This window comes from Macrobrachium rosenbergii, chromosome 37 (genome assembly GCF_040412425.1).
Source record: "Macrobrachium rosenbergii isolate ZJJX-2024 chromosome 37, ASM4041242v1, whole genome shotgun sequence".
NCBI lineage: Eukaryota > Metazoa > Arthropoda > Malacostraca > Decapoda > Palaemonidae > Macrobrachium > Macrobrachium rosenbergii.
The window spans coordinates 2931665-2951906 of record NC_089777.1 but is presented as its reverse complement, the minus strand read 5'-3'; the positions used below and the strand labels follow the sequence as shown (position 1 = coordinate 2951906).

At 40.9% G+C, this 20242-nt stretch overlaps 1 protein-coding gene across 1 annotated transcript in view; it reads right to left on the bottom strand.

The window, feature by feature from the left end:
• LOC136825092 (uncharacterized) overlaps positions 1–20242 on the bottom strand; it is a 467192-nt gene that overhangs the window by 183243 nt on the left and 263707 nt on the right. The window contains exon 8 of the mRNA XM_067081135.1: positions 13355–17044. Within this exon, the coding sequence (XP_066937236.1) occupies positions 13355–17044 (3690 nt within the window). The remainder of the gene's footprint in view (positions 1–13354; positions 17045–20242) is intronic.

Sequence of the window (20242 nt, the reverse complement as noted above, 5' to 3'; positions counted from 1 at the left end):
ATCCGAACTCCCTCCAGGTGGAGCCAATGACCTATCGGGGCGAGAACCCTGGTGAATACCTGCAGGGCTGTCGATAGGCCAAAGCAGAGAGCCCGGAACTGGAAAACTTTGTCACTGAAACAGACCCGAAGATACCTCCTGGAGTCTTGATGTACTGGAGAAATGTAGGTAAAATCTTCCATGTGTGAGGTCACCATCAATCCCCTCTGAGTTAGAGCCTGAAGAATGGGCAGTTCATTTCCATGAAAACTTGAACCACTAAGTACACAGATTGAGAGCGCTCGTCGAGAACGGCCTCCAACCCCTGATGACAGGGTTCACAAACAGGCAGTTGTAGAATCCTGGGATTGACATGTCTGTAACTAATATGACTGTTTTCCTTAAGAGAGAGTGGACTTCTGTCTCTAGGGCCAAAAACTTGACTGAGCCTCTTGAGTATGCTTTCAAGGAAATGGGAGAAGTGGAGAGAGGAGGAGGTTGGGCGAATGTAAGGCAGTAGCCTAGTTGGGACACTTAGATCACTGCTGATCACCACTTCTGTCTCTCCCATTCCTCCCAAAAGAGACTGAGTCTGGCCCCCACCCGGCGCCTCAGGACAGGTTCCTACTTTGGCAGGACAACCTTGGGGTTTAGAAAGGAGAACATGACCTCTGGAGTTGGAGCGGGGCCTTGAGTAAGGTTTGGTTCTGGCGTTATGAAACGGATGTCTGGTAAGAAGAGACACCATCTTGGTCGAAGGAGCGGGAGCAGGCCTGGGTTTGGCGGAAGACATAGACAGGATGTGCGACGTCGTCTTCTTATCCATGGCTGAAAGGACGTCTTTCACTATCGATTCTGGGAAAAGGCCTTCCTTGTCAAAAGGTGCGAACATCAAGGCGGCCTTTTGGCAGTCTGCCTTAGATAAGAAAAGAGCACACCAAGTCTCCCTCTTCTTCAGAGTGGCCATGGTGAAGAGGGAGGAAAGTTCGCCTGCCGCATCATGGATAGCAATGTCGGTGCAGGTAAGGAATCCCGTGATTCTCTCCAAAACGTCTTCTGCAATATTAGCCTGCTCAACTTGTTTAAAAATAGCTCCCATCGACCAATCGAGAAAACTGACAATCTCTAGGAGCTTGTAGAAGTTTTTGGAAAGGTGTTCTACATCCAGGGCAGAAAAGAAAGTCTTGGCAGCTTCAAAGGAAATGCGTCTTGAAGGGTCCACAAGGGAGCCAAAGTCCCCTTGTGCTGAGATTGCAGAGCCTAGTGAAGGAGAAGTTCCTGTGCTGTAATAATTTTGCCTCCTTTTCAACAGCTTTGAAGGAGATGCATGAAACCGCTTTTAGCGAGGGAGGATCTGCAACTTCCTTAAGCCTCTACCTCCTTCAAGGCTTTCTTGGAGGTGGTGGAGAGTACCAACCCAGGAAGGAAGTGTTGAGAACACTGCTTTCCCAGTAGCAACGTGGAATTCGGGAAGAGGGGCTGTCGGCTGAAAATGTTGAGGGTACGACTGCAGCAGAAAGTTGAGCAGAGAAGCGTAATGAAGAGGCACTGAGTCAACAGGACCTTCCTCTTCACCAGAAAGAATCAGTTCCGTGCCAAGATCGTCCAGGAGTTGAGGAAGAACAACTTCTTGGTCCCCAGGAATACAAAGCACTTTGCAGACTACCTTTTCTAGCTTCTCTTCCAGCAGACTAGATTCCTGGAAAGGTGAGGATGAAGCCAAAGGAGCAGACACTTCCTGTGCAGGAGGAGGAAGAGGCACGGGAACGGGGCAGTTCCTTCTAGTGTGTTGGTATATAGTGTTTAGATAGTCTAAAGTATCTGAATCAGAAGAAATCCAATCTTTGAGTAACCAGGTGTAGGGCTAGCTGTCCTTTTCTTACAGAGTTTAGGGTCCTAGGGCAGGAATTATCAGAAGATTGTCTCTTTAAGGGTCAAGAGAGCATGATCCCACTTGTGGCGAGGAGGAGGATCTGAAGAGCTGGAAGATGAAGAGACTGAAGATGAACTACTGCTACTCTCATCTGAAGAACTTACCCTTAGGGAGTAACGTTTCGAAGTCGAACGTCTTGACGAAGATTCTGGGGACACGATCCTGTGACGTCGACGATGTCGAGAAGAGCGACGAGTCGATGGAGAAACACTACGCGAACTAGCGCGTCTACGACTCTTCGAAGCTTTTCGACGCTTCGACGAGGAGTCAAGCTTACGTCTTTCGACATTAGGACTAGACTTTCCGGTGCCTTAGAGGGCGGAGCCTGCTCGCGGGCGAAATTTCTGGCCTTTTAGCGCCAGCGCCGGTTGTCTTCCTGGCCTCAGAAGGCGACGGACAACTGCGTCAAAGTCAGAAAAAACATTTGAACTCGCACAGAAACACGATCATGAACAACACCACTGTTATCACCAACTTTGACGTCATCACTAACACTAACGCCAGGACTATGGCGTGAACACTGACAGAATGAATCCATGAAGACGTTTCATTTGCGCTTCCATTTGAGTTCTGAAGGATCAAAATTCTGGTTATCAGCCTCGAGGCTAGGCCCAGCTTTGAGGAAAACATGCTGGGAAGCTGTTAGAAGAAGAGGGGATAGGACGGGGAGAGAGCAGCCCGGTAGAGAGGAGGAGAAGGGAAGAGCAGCGGTAAAGGGGATGGCGCTGATGCCACCGCTGAAAAGTGAGCCCTGGCTTCATGCAACCGCCTTCCTATCTATCGCCAACCAGCTTTACTGATGGGAATTGTCGTGTGCCAAAACTCCTGGCCCCATTTATTTACTCACTGTGTATTCTCTAGGAACATCTGACCCCCTACATACCATACCCACAATAATTGATGATGATGCCATTTAACAAGTTTAGAAACACAAATTCTATAAACTCTAGATCCAGAGAAGCTGGGAATCAAACATAGCTACCTATTTCATGGAGCTAGGCTAGCTGATTAACAAACAAGGTACTGGAAGTACTTCACCAAAAGAGATGCAGAAAGAGCATCAAAGGCTGAAGTAACTCCAAACAGTTTGAATTGAGCGGACCGCACGAGATGCGTTCACAACATAATTGAAACTGGGCCTGTTTGGACTAGTCTCCTTCACTCCCCCCCACGGCATCCGGTGGGGTTGGAATCCTGCGGTATATCAGCGTTCCAAACAAAGTTTGAAAAAAATATATCTCAGACGTGTCAGAATTTAAGAGATTAAAGCTTTACAGTGTTTTGGTAGAGCATTCATCATGTTTGCATTGTGACCTAAATGCATGCCTCCTAAGTTAACAGACCTGTTAAATCACTATTATTTTTTGTCCTTGCTATAACTCCCAAATCTCAATCATCAGGTTTTGTTTCCTCATTCTGTATTTTGCAAAAGGCTAGCTAGTACTGTAAAGAGGTGTCACTTCATTTTCAACTATAATAATCTTTGCTGTGATTTTATCATAGCCAAGCGCTTTCAATCCCCACTTCTTTATACTGTAACTGATTCAAAATAACCTAATAACTTGATTTATGAAATTTAGGCTGTAAAGCCAAACACTGGGGTCCTTTCAGCCATTCAGTGCCTCTGAGTATGAAAAGAGGGTGGCTGGACAGCAAGATAACGAGATCCAGTGAATAAAGGAAATAAAGTACAAAAATCTGACCGTGGAACTGGAAGAAACCCTGCAGTTGCACTAACAAGTAACAGTTAAGAGGATATGAACAACAAGACTGAAGAAAGGAAGGGGAATTGAGGGTAAACCAAAAGGATAAAAATTGAATGCAGCTGGGGGTTCGAAGGGAAACTGCAAACACCTTTTAGTAATGCCTACAGTGCACCATGTGAGGTGTACTAACAGCACTATTCCCCTGGTGGAGATAAAAAATTTTAGTGTTTACCCTAAAGCCAATGCCACTCCATGAATACATATCTTTGTAAGCCTCATCTGTTTTCTGACATTCATTCATCTTTCACTGCACTTCAACTTTACTGTATAGACTTTGGAGTTCCTAGCACTTCTACTTTGCATTCTTAAACTATTCCCTAAAATTTTCTACAATAACCATTCAATCTGGTAAATTTTTTATTGTATCCCAAGACTCATATGGTATCCTAAGTTTCAGTCTTTGTAATCTCATACCACAGTGCTGCTTTTCCAGCAGACTAAGAACCCTTTCTGATGGTAATCCGACCCTCACTGACTTTGCTCCTCCTCAGGTAAGGCTTTTAATACTACAAATCTATTAAGACATGCAATTGCACAAGCCTTTTGATGTTCATCTTCAAGAAGCTTTAATGTATTCAATGTACACAATGTTAACTTTTTTGCTAGGCACTCCTAGTTTCAGCTTTAGTGTGGAGCTGATCAGCGCAAACATCTGCTCTTTTATAGCCCCTAATATTCCTCAGCATTTTTCTTCTCTCTCAAAGGCCATGCGATCTCTACTGGGTTTCTAAAACTTACCAATGGAAGATGTCAAAGTGTATTTGTGTTAGAAAAGAACACCTCCAATTACAAGAATGATTGCAGCACACAAACTGGATGTCATTTTTGCTTGAAACCTACCCCAGACCTTGCTTTCCCATTACATACTCTGTACCTTCATTGTTCCTCCCAACTTTTGCAGTTGCAGCACCTACAATTCTCATATCACTTTTTGGTATTTCATCTATAACATTCTGAAGTTCTACATAAAATTCATTTATTATTTTAAAGTTCATACAGCACACAATAACATTCATATTGCATTGCTATCCACTCAGTCTGCCTTTTCTGCATTTACGGTTAAAATCATAACTGCTCATTCTTGGCCTGAATAAATACAAACATTACCCACATCCAGTATGTCTGTTCCTGTTCCTTTGCTATGTGATTACCAAACACAGCGAAGAAATTATGTAAATATCTCTTGAACTAATTTTTCTACCTATTCCACTTGCTACTTTCATTCAGGGTTCTAACATTCCAATTTAATATTCATCCCTAATGTTCATAAACTAAGAGACTCTTAGAAACCCCATATGCCTGAAACCATGGACCATTTCTAAATTTTTTTCTTTCCATTAATGTGGCAGAGTCTGTACAGCTTTCACTGGCTAAATTCCTAAAAGACAGCCAGTTCACTGTAGCTTCAAGTTCCTAACTGACTAGGATTAATATAACTGAAGCTAATGGCAAAGGGCAAAGCAAAGACTCACCGATGAAATGTTCATATACCAATATATTTTAAGTTGCTTTTCTCATTCATGGTCTATGAGAAGTTGGTTTACCATATTTCTTGTCATATAACATGCACCACAGTGTAAAATAATTCTAAATTTGTCATGACATAAATTTTTAGAGTAATTTGTATTTTTCCTAACATACAAACCTGAGGTCTTTACACATGGGGATTACCTTTCAGTGAGCTAGAAATCCGGCTGTTAAACTTTTGCAAGGTGGTATGGTAACAGTTACTGATGGTAGGGGCAGAAGTACCACCCACCAATTCGGAGTGCATTCAATTCTCAGCAGTTTACCTTTTGGCCCAAGTAAAAGAATGAAGGGTGGTAAGAGGTTTGTGTGTTAGGAAAAATACAAATTGATTTAAAAATTGGCCACTTGTTCCTACATGAATACAAACTGTCAGTCTTTCCAAATGGAAGGCTTACTTTTGGAGGGAGGATTCCGTGTAAATCTCTGAACTGACAGGTGGTTCAGCTCACCTGGGTACTCTCTTCCTGGTCTTGAAAGAGCAAAGAAAGGAGGCCATATCTCTGATCTACTGAACAAGTGAGTTGTTCAGTCATCAGACTTCTGGGAATTTCGAATCAAAGGAATGTAATATCCCGGATTCAAAAAGGTTCGGATGAACCCACCATGTCAGAGTCTATAAAGCTAAGAATAAATAACCAGCTGGTTTGCTCGTGGTCAGTCCCTCCCTACCCTTGCCAGATTATAGATAGGATACTCAGTCATCTAGGTCACCTGCATGCAAGCCAGTCCAGCACCTGACGGCTCGTTCACTGTTCCTCTGCCCACTGAAAGAGGAAGACAGAAAGGGAGGAGGCCAATCCCACACACACCTTCTCCTTGCAGCCGCACATTTTATGCGAGATGCAACCTGTCCCTTAAGAGCTGGGTGAACTACATGACTTGTTGAGCAACCACCACAGGATCCAAGGAAAAGAAGTCAAAGGGCCTATGGGCAATGCCCAGAGGTAAAAGGAGGTGAATGTGATCTGCATGATTACATTCCATCCTAGTACTCAACAAACAGATTATTCTTGAATGCGATGGACAGACCACCGCCCATGGCCTTGAAAGATCTGGTCCGAAACACACTGACGTCCACCAGAAGTTGCAGAATACGCTTACTTGATCACCTCACTAATCGCTTTCAAAACATGTGGAATGATGAAACGCGTAAGCTTCCAGATGTAAATGGGTACCAAAGATGTCTTACTTTATTCAAAGTTGCGAGAAGACAGATATAACAGAACAGCACCAACTTCAGCAATTTGAGAAAGGACTATGATCAAGCTTCTTCAGAAGAACGAATTTTCAGAAGTCAAGGTGCCAAGATCAACTGCCCTTATCTCCTGACTTCAGGACATTAGTGCTTTTATGTGCCGTTAAACAGAAATCAGCACTGCTTGCCGGAGATTGGCTCCGAAAATCCAGTTAATGGCGTCATTAGACAAGTGCCGTAAAACCTGACTGCCATCAACTGATGCCGCCCGTAAGCAGGGGCTGTCTGTAATTACTTCTGTCTTGCTTGCAATGTTTGGTTAGCCACTGTACTGAATGTTCCTCTGTCTACTCATGTACTTGCGCTGCAACCGAGCAGATGAAAGGACACTAGAACCTTTTGCTGACTATGGCACAACCATGGTGTCGTTGCTATTACATCGAGGAGGAGTGTCTATCTTGCATCTTGAGACTCTTGAAAATCTAAAAACAGTTGTGCTTAAGTTCCAAGAAAGGAAGTGTTGGAGCCTGCTGCCCTGGTCAATGTTTTGAAGAATGAAAAATCTCTGGAGGAGGATAGTGTAATCCAGGCATTACATTGGTGTCGCTGCTATCAAAGGAGTTCCTAATTGGACACTGAGACTCCTGAAACTGTCTCAAGGTCCACATAATATTCTCTCCTCAGGTTGTGGATCAACTGGTAATTACAGCAGCAGCAGCTACTGCTTACATCTCCCACTACTCACAAGAGGAGCGTTACTACATCAAGTCAAAAGAAATGGAGCTCCTAGACACCGCTTCTTGACTGAGTAGGAGCCAAAACAAGTTATCGGAACCTAGTTTGGAGGTATTGTTGATTTCCCAACAAATCAGGCAAAATGACGGAAGTTGTAAGCCCAAGACTTGAATCATGGGTGCGAAAGATGTCTCCTAGGCACCAACAGCATCTGAAGTTTCTAGGAGGTCACTTATCCAAGTACTGACTAGTCCCAACATTTCTAACCATGGATGCACGAGGTCACCTATCCAATTACTGACCTGACCCAATCATTGCTAACTTTGCTGATCAGACAAGAAGCGATACTTTCAATGTAGCCTGGTCGATAGCTGTTACACCCATGGTCTGTAGAGATAGAACCGAATAGTAACATCTTCAGAGTGTCGAGATTGAAGGACTAATTGACCGTATTCCAAGATTGAACAATTCTTTTAAACGTTGAATTGTCAAGGTAAATTGTCGCTAAAACTGACCCTAGTGACCGAACTTGTCTGTCATCCATCCATCATCCTGGAATGTGTCTGGCTGACTGCTGTGCTGCATGTGCTACTACAAAACCATGCACCTGCACTGAGTGTGCTACTACAAAACCATGCACCTGCACTGAGTGTGCTACTGCAAACCCATGCACCTGCAGCGTCAATTGAAGTGATGATAGGATACTGGCCCTCCCCCTTGTTGACTAAGTAACTACCATGGTACCATTCCTTAACAACACTACAGAACATCTATCCTCAGATCCTGAGGCTTGGAGTTTTAAGAAGATTCTGGTTACTGAGGTGCAGATTAGGTCAGGCTAGGCTAGGTTTAATTTAGGCTAGGCTAGGTTGGGTTAAGTACCCAACCTAACCTAACCCAATGTACACTACACCCTTGAAGAACAGGTAACTACCTTCTGGTTGATGCCATGAAACAAGAAGTCCCAGGATATTGAAGTGCAGGATTGGTATGGTAAGGCTAGAACTAGTTAGCCTAGGCTAAGTACCCAAACAAACGTAACCTAACCCAATTTACACCCTTGAAAAACGGGTAACTACCTTCTGGTTGATGCCATGAAACGAAGTCCCAGGATACTGAAGTGCAGGATTGGTAAGGAAAGGCTAGAACTAGTTAGCCTAGTGTACCCAACCAAACCTGACCCAAACCCAAACTGGTCCCTTGTAGAGCAGGATGCTACCTCCTGGTTGGTGCCATTAAACAAGTAGTTCCAGGATACTGAAATGCAGGTCTGGTAAGATTACACCAGAGGTAGTTAGGCTAGGCTAAGTTAGTTAAGTACCCAACTTAATCCGAACCCAACCTAACCTCTTGAAGTGTAGGTGAATGCCCTTTGGTTGATGCCTTGAGGCATGGAATATCTCTGGATGGGACTTCTGTACACCACCTCCAGGGGATAATTGTCATCTAACCATTAGTCTAAGTTCTCTCACCTCTCTGAGAGAGGATGGGAAGGAATGGGGAGACCTTGTCGAAGACCATGACCCCCTTTCCTTCTTCAAGAATTAGTCTTCATCCTTGTGCTAAGAATAGTATTGCAGAAGAGAGCACTGAGGCTGCTGTACCGAGAAGTAGGCCTGATCCATAGATCTATGGGGACAGAAAATAATTCTAACTGCACAAGGAAAAACCCTTGCAAGATCAGAATTGATTGAATCTTGTTTGTAAAGCATAGGTCGGTATGGTTCTACAGAACTTCACTGTAAATGAAACCAACCTACTGTTGAAAACGAACAGGAATCTGAAGAAATTAGTCCTGACGAACTACCTTGGCTCAGGGAGTCAAAGGTTAATATTAGTGCAGGAACAGTCAATAGTCAATGTTCGAATGCGAACGATGAAACAGAGATTCCTTCCTACCAGAAAAAAGTCGAAGTTTCTGGCTGAACAATAAAAAGACCGTCAATTCATGCAATGACAGCCATATAGGTCTGATAGAACAAATTCATTCGATCAGCTGTAGGCATTATGAAAAGGACGGATATTATGATGAAAACAATCGATAAAGGTCGTAACTTATGTTGGAAATGTCTGAGAGAACCATCCATTTGTTCTAATTCAGTGGCTGTGCATTCAGTGAACTGGTTGTTTACTGAAAATGGAGGCTAACCACTACTGACGATTAAGACCCTGTCAACTTATGTTATGAAGGACGTAGAAGTTGGCAGAATGATCCCGTTCGCTTGTATGTAGATGGAATGGTAACATGCGTTGGCTGTTACCAGATGATCAAGCTAAAATAAGCACGTGATTGAAAGGCATTGCACAGACGTGCTGTTGATGCACTCGCACATGGGTTATTGCCTTTCTAGAAGTCCACAGGAGTTCTATCAAAGGTCTTCGCTTGACAGGATTGAACGAGATGTTGATCGTATGGGAATCAGTGATTCAACGTGGTATGACCATAGGCCATCCCATTCTCTTCCCAAACTTTCACATGAGCCAGGTCGGTGGTCTGTTACCAGACACACCATCCTGAAACAACTTCCATACCTCCCTGCGTGATGCCCATGTGTTGATATATGGCTGTATATTTGTGCTGTAACATCAGCAGCTGTGTGAACTCAATTTCTCCTAGAACGAGAACATGAGAGATGATGAGACGCTGAGGAGCGAGGCTGAATGGCCAACTGACTTGAACTAACCGCACGTATGTGCATGTCTTCACGAATGCTTAGGTGCAACAGGACGTTTGTGGGAGCTGGAACAACAATCAGAGGGCTTCCTGGGAGAGCATGAACAGGGCAGAGTTCTGGAATGACAAAGACTAATGTCGCAGATGTGTGAGCGACGAGGAGACAACGGCCTAGGCTGAAAACACCTCCACGGCTGTGCAGAATCTCTCAAGTCCATCATACAATAGTGGGACCCAGAAGGAAATGGCTGAACTTCCAAAGACTTTCCTACACGGGATTTCTTAAGAGAAGCCTTGTCATCCTTCGTACGAACACAAACGGGGATCTGAGGAGGGCAACACTGCCGTAGACTTTCCGATTGCCGATCACTGCTTGGAGTGAAACACTGATGGACGAGAGGCAGCTGGATGTGACATGCCCCCATCAATGAGACAGCTGCGAGTTGGAAAGGGAGAACCACGGCCACGGACGGGCGAAGACAGAGAAAATGAGAAGGAAAACGATGGAGGAGAAGATGGAGATGGATACTTGCACCTCTTCTTCACAACACAGGTGAACTTCTCTCGAAAAACGACGTCGACCATGTCAATCACTGCTTTCAGAAGACGGATCCTAAGTCACAACAGCGGCAGGGGGTCCAAAGCTCTGCAAGGGATATGCTGCCAACTGAGTGGGAGAGGGGTTTCAAAGCTCTGAGAATGAAATACTGCTGACAGATCCGGATTCTGGAACCGTAGGTCTATGAAAGGTGAACAGGTTAGCCGCTGCAGCTGCTGACTCAATGCTGGTAGGGTACACCAAAGGCTGATGCGGTATCACTGGTACAGTCAAGGGGAGGGCAGCAGGGCTGGCAACTGTCGAGGCGGACAACATGGGAAAGCGAGAGGACAGGAAATGGGACAATAGGCCACCACAGGTTGGTACTTCTGGAAGGCCTAGAAACCCAGATACCAGACATCTGAGCCTCCAAACCTGAAACAGAATGAGATGGTGTTACCTCCGCACTAACGGGGAAAACCTCACCCGAAACTTCCAAAGACGAAGCTATCGCAGAATGGGAAGGGGTAAAATCTTTCAAGGAAGAAGAGGCAACTGGAGGAAGATTGGGAACAGAAGGAACCAGAAGGAGACTGAGAAGCGGCCATCGAAGAAGGAGAAAACCATTCCAAGATGGAGCCTTTTCCCTCCACTGATGCGTCCTCTTGGCTAAAATCCTCCACTGTTCAGGAAGCCAAGAACAGCACAAAGACTGGGCAAGAAACAAGACAGGAACTGTAGACAGGAACTCCCACTGGTCCTGGAGAGCAAGTCGGGACCAAACACAACATCAAAGATCTTGCGACATCAACCTCCGTGTTAAGGGAGAGGGGGAAACTTGCTAGGTTTAGGCAAAGAGTATCCTCATACAACTGAATACAAAACCCTTACCTGGAAACACGAAAAACCTGGCTTGTCTCATGCCTCTCAATTACACATCTCAAAGACTAATACATTACAACATTCCAAGTAATTGTGTAGTCGAAAATAAAAAACATGTTTGTTCGTGAAAAAGCATTTCAGGACATGGAGGAAAAGAACGTCGAAGGGGGAAATTCTTAAATCGAGGTTGAGAGATGTCTAAAAATAGAACAGATGGCATCGAGAGTTGGAAACTATCCCTCCAACTCTCCACAGTTACGTGAATCAAGAAAACAGAATATACGAAACAAACACCAAGGAGATAGGTATTGGGTTGCGTAAATACGAAAAAGTAAAATGATAAGGAGAAAGGCTCCAAAACTTAAATTGACTAAAACGAATCAATATGGCTACGTAGCAAGAACAGGTGAATCATTAGCGATACATAGAAAAACATGTTGAAATGTTTCAAAGTATAAACAAAAAATATAACCAATATATTATAAAAACAAATATATTCAAACACAGAAGAGATAGTCGAATGGCATGACAGAGAAATAAACAAGCATCTATACTAGACTGCGGCCAAAAGAAAACTGCACAGAATTGAATGCATTCCGACTTGGTGGGTGGTACTTCCGCCCCTACCATTGGTAAATGTTACCATACCACCTTGCAAAAGCTTAACGGCCGGGTTTACAGCTCACTGAAAGTTAATCCCCATTGTAAAGACCGAGGGTTTGTATTCATATAGGAACAAACACATTTTCCTTAAACTTTATACTCTTCCCCTCAATCAGGCTTTGGCCCAAGACTGTAAGCTAACGGATATTCTCAGACTGAATAACTTAAGCAAACCATGTACGTATATATAACTAGTCTTATAAGTACCAGCACAATATCTATATAACTGTACCAACCAGCTAACACTGCAACATTTAAATACAAATATAAATACGCTTCAACTATAAGTCCTGGGATTCTTAAGAACTTTGGAGCTTGAGCAAGCTTCTAATGCCACAATTAAAACAACAGTTAGTAACCAACATAATCATGTCTAGTTAATTTCTTTGAATTTTTCTCCTGTCCTGTATATAATTTCACTATTCTTCTGTCACTTCATAATATCTACTGATATATTTTCAAGTTTATTATATTACACACCTTGTGACCATATGTAACTAGAACACCTAAGCTATAAGATTAAATTTTGTTACTAGGTTTACTATCAGATAAATTTTATAAATGCCTGAAGCATAAAAAACGGTGAATGTCATTAAATTTCCTCTGGGTCAAGATTATCCAAGTAGGTGGTGCTGAGCGGTGTCAAGAGAGGGTTCAGGAAACCCAGCAATGAGGGACTTCCCTTGGTTAACCTGTAAAGTCATTGTTATAGGTCTGCTGAATGTTATGTCAGCATTAAAGTCTCCCAAAAGCAATTCTGGATCCTTAAGCTTACCCCAAAGACAAGTACTGTCTTTAAATAAAAAATATTTAAAAATTCATACTAACAGCTGCATATGAAAAAGAGATACATACATAAAGGCATAAACTGTACTGACAAGCTGTAGCCATTTGAAGGATGTTATTTGGGTGGAAACCTAAGAAAAGTGAAGGAGATGAAGATCTGTCTTAGTAAACTTTGCTTATTAACACTAAGTACCTCCTTGTGGAAAAAGAGAGTACTCACTGACTTGATTAACATGTTTGCACAGACCCCAAAGTTCATAGGAATTAAAATAAACATTGAAAAGATAAGCAATTTACATATTTTGATAATGCTCTGATTCCTATAGTAAGGGGGGGAGAGGAGATGTATACTTACATCCAGCTGAATATTAAAAAATATGTATATATCTGAAGATACATATCTCAAGTTATCTTTTAGCTTGCCTTATCATCTCAACATTTAAGTCCATGGCTACAAAATAAAAACTGCCTGAAGATAGAACTGCAAGCTAATACAGGGTATTATGTAACACTTTCTAGATAGAAACAAAATATTCATAATCATCTCTAGTAGCTTGCATGAAAATTCCAACCAACTGATACCTTCTCCACAATTACGCATGTTAGCTAAGTCAACATAATTTGGTACTCTGCATTATACTGCTTTAATAACTGTAAATATATCAATACTCACCTGTCTCTTCTATCCACACTCTGAATGTAAAAGCAGTCAAATGACTCCACGAAGGCAACCTTGATCTCAATATTTTTATGAAGTGGCAACTCCTCTGCAGCAACAATATTTACTCCAGGCATCTGAACTACAGGGGAAACTTCATCAGATTCATTCATGCCGATGTTTATAGTTAACACATCCTTGATGATCTTATCCTGAAGGCTGCATTCATTCAGTAGATTCTCAGCGTTTTCTAACCAAGTCAACCATGCTCTGTTATCTAAATCCTTTTTTTCTAAAGAGATGCCTGCTTTGGCACACTGTTCTTTCAAGATGCTCATGTGTTCTTTGTTATCTCCACCATATCCACCAGTAATGAGTCGTGATCTGAGTGAGCCTCTTTGAACTGTATCCCTCCCAACTCGAAGGACTTCAACAACAGGGCTAAGCCAGAGTGTGAAGTTTAGGGCCAAAATTATACGGCCTAAAAACTTGGAATTCTTACCATGATTACTACAAATTTCATTTACATAATGGGAAGCATGAAAGGTCCATTCTGTGTCGTGATCAACGGGTTTAACACAACATAAATACGCTTCAACTATAAGTCCTGGGATTCTTAAGAACTTTGGATGAATAACAAGTGCCGATGTAAGCTCAACAGTTATTTCACTTCCTTCATCAATGAGAAAAACAACGATGTACACTTTATCTTTTTTATAGTTGATGTTATCTATTTTTGCTCTGGCCCAGTTTCCTTTGTTCTTAACAACACAGAAAGTTCCTATCCTTGGGCACTCAAGTTGTCTGTGGTTTGATTTGTCTCCATAATGTCTTTGCAGAGCGCAAAACAATTTAAGGTAGTGGAAATCCAAACTAGTTTTTGGCAGGTTTCCTCCTTCACTGTATTCATTTATTCGCACTAAGAAGCGAGATGCATTAATAATTCTCACTATGTTCAATGTTACTTCTCCATACCTTGGCAGCTCATGTGGTATATCACTATACTTTACATCATGTCTAAACTTACACTGAAGCTTTTCAGGACATCTGCCATAAGCTTTAAAGTAATAACATAATGCCTTTGAAGCTTTGGCCCTTGTCTCAACAAGCGGCAAAGTCATGACAGACTGAGGTATCGCTTGACAAATCCTGGTCAGCTCCCATATAACTTCACTGCTTGATGCTACAATGTCATCTGTTAACACAACATGTGATTCACACTTCGAATCTGGATTAATGAAATCTGTTGAAAAATTTTCTACCATGAAAGCATATCTCAACATGAATGTAGACATGCTCTTTGGCAGGTAAGGATGAAAAATAGCATCTGCATTAGCCAAATTATGATGAAGCAGATGATATACAGATTTTTCATAAACAATCATTGTTAAGGCCTGTATCTCATGCCACTGATTAACAATGTGACACAGCTGTCCCATATCTATTTTACCTGACACAAAAACAACATGAACAGCTGCAGCTTCCAAAAATCCTTTCAGAACAGTAATTTCTTGTTCATCATTCACAAATACTAAACATTTCCTATTTCTGAAATTTTCTGTAATAAGATGGGCAACAGTGCTTAGAGCATCGTGTGCTTCCCTGACATGATGAATGCACGTTCTAACGCGACTACAAACAGCTGCCTCCACAGGAGACGAAATGATAATCCTTGGGGTCAAAGCACATGACAAATTACTGATGAGAGACCTTAACATTGGTGTCCAGGATGAACTAGTAAGCACAATTTGCTTTTGATAACTTTGCTGTCCTTCTGCCCACCATTTCAGCAGTTGCTTTATCTCATCAGCAAAATGATTTAGGCTTAAATCAACATCGTCAATGACGAAATAAACACATCTATTTAATGATGTTGATGGTAAGTCTTGTAATTCTGTGTTACTTTCCTTTCCATATCCAATAGCCTTCCCTGTTAAAAGTCTGACAAGACATGGGGGTGTAGTGATAAGTATGTCACAGCCTGCAAGCAACTGAGCTTTTGTAGCCATTTCTTCTTTGCAACCACACCCTCCCCAAGCTGTCATTATTTTAAGAGATGCAAGAGTATTAGGTAAAATGTCAACAAGGCTGTTAGCTGCAGACTTTGCACGTTGCCAGTCATTACAAACTACAACTAAAACAGCTCCAAAACCTGGTGCTAGGCGCTTGGTGATGAACTGCCACTGATCAACCACTGCTGATATTATAGGTACCATGTATCCATAGGTTTTGCCAGAAAATCGATCACCCACAATGACAGTAGAGCTTCCTGAACAAACTGATGGCCAGGCATAAGCCTGTAAACGTGTAGCTTTCATACCTGCTTTTTTTAAAATCTGAGCAACCTGAGCATTTAATGATGCATACATCATTTCAGTATTGACTATAACTTTTTCATCAGGGATAACCTCACCCGAGACATATACGCGAAACAGCTTTGCAATGTTTGGACCATTATTATGTAATACAAGCGATGAGAACTCTCCTTCTACCAAGTCACTGGCTTTTTCCTTCGTCCATATATCTCTGGCATCAGACATAAATGAAGCATTCAGTTCGTCTGAAGTAGTCATATGATCTTCAACGCCAAGTTCATGTCCATTGCAATTTATAGCAGCCGCCAAAACAGAATTATTTATAATTTCTTTCTCTCTTCTCTGTAATGCATTGTATTTGGTATGACACACTGAATCGTTACAGTTTTCACTACAAAATTTTGATGGTTGGCCTTTATCCATGGCAAGGTCATTCATTTCTTCACTTATTTCTTTTTCTAAAGAAAAGTCACATGCTTTGACACACTGCCTAGAATTACTACTGGTATTTACTGCCACTGACTCAAAGAGATTCACTCCAATTTTATTGTTACCACTAAATTCCAACATGTCTGTTGGTGCACAAACATCATCATTGCTTCTACAACTAGTGTTATTTGGTTCTGAACTTTGCAATTCTTTCATTAATTGAGTACAAACCCATTTTGGAACACTGTGCTCCTTCTGTGGAAAAGGAGTTAATGCAACATTCTCTTCAATATCAAGTATGGCTTTTTCAATTTCTGCTCCAGACTTCATGGATCTGCATAAACTTCCATTGACAGCATCGGTCAGAACCTTCCCATGGTTGATAGATGTCCTGTCAAGAGACACATCTGAAGAACCCTTAGAATAACAAGGTGCAACCTGCTGCTTTTTTGTGTTGACCCTGTCACAACTCAAACCTCCGCAATTTACATCCAAAGGAGGCATAACAGTCACCCCTTCCAGGAGACTTGATTTCCTTGAGCATGTCATGCCTTCAAAAGGGCTAAGAAATTCATCCTGAGATCTCCCAGACTTTTTTTCAAGACTATTACTGTCATGTAAATGAGCCAGGGCAGAACAATCACTGCTATTCTCCTTTTCTTTATCATGTGGCGAAGATATGCTTCTGACAGGCAAATATCTAACAGGTTTTGTTTTTTCAGGAATTTCTGATACCTGTATATCTGAAACAACTGGCAAGGTGCTATTTTTTTCTAGTGAATTTTTAAAATGAATATGTTTGGTTAGGAAATCCATTACTTCCTTCTCTGTAATTCCTTGCTCTTGCTTAGCTATTTCTACTGCACCCACAGCAGTATCATGTAGTTCAAATGATGAATTTTTGGAAGATGGATCCAAACTGCTTGGTGAACTACTGATGGACATACTACCCAATGACGATCTGAAAAAGGTAAAGAAACAGTTTTGAGCATACCAGTCTAATCCGTCATGTATCCTGGTGAGAAATCACTTGAATCTTTTACATTTTTTTTTCAAATGATGCAAAAATCCATTTCTTTAATCTAACTAAAACCATCTCAAAATGCTATCAAGACAAAAACCAAATTATGTTAGATAAAGGAGCAAGTGCTGAGAAGAGAAATATGTTATGTAAATAGCTAATTCTACATAATAAATTCAAGCATGCATATTTTAAGATGTAACTTCACAAATCCCCACTACTTATTAGTACAGTAAACCCCCCTTATTTGCAGGGGGATGCATACCACAGCCCCCCCACGACTAGCTAAAATCCACAAATACTTAGAACCCCTCTAAAAACACTTAGAATGCCTATTTTGATAGTAAAACACAAAAAAAAACTCTAAAAATGCTTATACCTGAGTATTTTAATAGTTTTATCACAAAGTGTATTTAGTCATGAAAATTATATGAAAATACAGTAATTAGTGAATGTTTCTAAGAAAAATACCGCAAATGGGAGAATTTTCTGCGAATAATGGTAAATACATTCATTCACAGAGAAATCCATGAATATGGGGGTTTACTGTATACACACTATATATATATATATATATATATATATATATATATATATATATATATATATATATATATATATATATATATATATATATATATATATATATATATCTTTGTATGTTTCTACTCAAAATATCTTTATTTCCCAAAATACATTAAACTTTACACAAAATTATGTTTTCTTTCATTTCCCATAAATATATATATATAACTATATATATATATAATGTGTGTACACTGTGTATGTATGTATGTATATGTATGTATACATATATTCATATATATATATATATATATATATATATATATATATATATATATATATATATATATATATATATATATATATATATATATATATATATATATATATATATATATATATATAATAATATATATGTATATATATATATATGTATATATATATATATATATATATATATATATATATATATATATATATATATATATATATATATATATATTCATCCCTTTCAGCCTGTTAGTTAGGGTAGGATTTAATGGCACGGCTGGAAGAGATGCCATGAAGGGGGTGAACTTATGTAGGCCTATCCCCAATATCACCTGATTTGGGGGAAAACAACACCGACCTCTTAGCCTCACCATCGGGTGTTTTTGGGGAGTTAGATAGCCGTTAGGGACACGGGCGAATCCAGGCTGTAAGTAGGCTATTATCCTAACTCTTAAGGACCTAACTATAAGACCTATTTTACCTACGACCTTTCGCTGGCTGTGTGACTGCTTTCAGATCACCGATGTCCTGTGCTCCAAGCCAAAACAACAAAGTGGACGCGATGCCCTGCAACCTAGGAAAAAAGACTCGTTTCCCGACCGCTACATCATAAAGTGGTGCGGGTCTTTCTTACTGGGTTGGCATGGATCAAGACTCCTGTGACCGAAATTCATCTTTTGCAATGAGCTCACTGCACAGAAGGAATAAGAACCTGATATCCAGCACCTCGGGCTATCTGTTCCATGCCTTGTGAAACAAAATATCATAGATGTTTAACTGCCATCCTGCCACGTGCAAAAGTCTTCTGATTAGCAGTCCGGACAATGGACAGTCGCCCCCACCTCCTTGATGAACCAAGTTGCGTTACCGACAAAAATCATTTAACCAGTAATAACCTTCATGTTCATTTGTGTGTTAAACTATTTCAGGGCCATCGCCTTTTCATATTCAGCACTTTGCTATGCATTGTCTAATTTTATTGCATACTGTATGTGCTTGCTTGCTGCTCAGTATGCCCCTTCATATTAATTTCCTGATTGCTTCATTTGTAAATAAATTCAGTTCAAATTACATATCTGGTTAAATTTTCCCCATGGAGACCTCCAATTCTCTGTTTACTTAGATGTGATATCAAGGTAAGTCAGTTTATTCATTCCATTTATCGCTTACATTCTGAGTGCTTTGTGTTGGCTTTCAAGGCAGTTAATTAAAAACCCCATTCCAGTATTCCAACCAGGCCCCAGAATGTAACAATATATATGTGTACAGGGTGTTTCAAAATTAGAGGCATAAACTAAAATTGATATGGACAAAAACAAAAGTAATTCAGAACAGGTATTTTTTCTAAGTTTCTCTCGAGTATTTAATATTTTGTGTGGCCTCCATCTACCTGTACCACAGCCTGCATTCTTGAAGGGTATGATTTCAGCAAATCGCAAAAAAGCTGACTCAAACTCCATTTCCCTGAGCACTTCGGTCACCTCTCTTCACGGGTCTTCGAGGCTTGGTATACCATCATAGTTCACTGTGCTCGCTTGAACATGATCCTTTAAGATACTACCAATGTTTTCACACACATTAAGGTCAGGGGAGCTACCTGGAAATTCACTTGATGAGAAGAAATCGATACCACTGTTTGGAAGCAGCTCCTGTGTCTGAAGAGCCTTGAAACATGGTGCCTCATCATGCAAAAATGTGACTTCTTCAACAGATAACACATTTTCAGGATCTTTGAGAAAAAATACTCCACCAATAAGCACAGTTTCTCTGAAGTATTCACCATTCCATGACTGTCCTTTTTCTTTGATGATCCACATTAACCATTTGGCTGTGAAACAGAGAAAAATTCCCAAACATTCAGGAAATTTCACAACTTGGTGACAGCACATGTCATCGCTGATATCATCCAACTTTGCAGCCCAAATGATGTCATTTTTATGATTTGGCTTCCTGACTGTGTAAATGAAGAATTCATCTGATGAGGCAACATGGAGAAAGTCAGCTTCATCCCAATCTTTAAGAAATGAACCACAAAACCATGCAGTCTTCTCTCTGTTGCTGAGTGATGTTGGGCTTGCTGATAACATAAAATGGCTTGATACCAGATTTTTTCAACTCACGATATTCAGCACTATAACTTCTCTTTCTCCTTTTTAGTTTCTAGTTCAAGCGCCAATTTATGTAAAGACTTTCTTGGTCTACCCACTGCCTCAGCTATGATGTCTTTTCACGATGACAGTCATATGGATTTTTGTTCCAGTTTCTTTTAACAAAGGACTCATCTCTTTTAATGTATTTAGCTATCGAGGAACGTGAAATGAAGGATGCACCAGCATCCCTGTC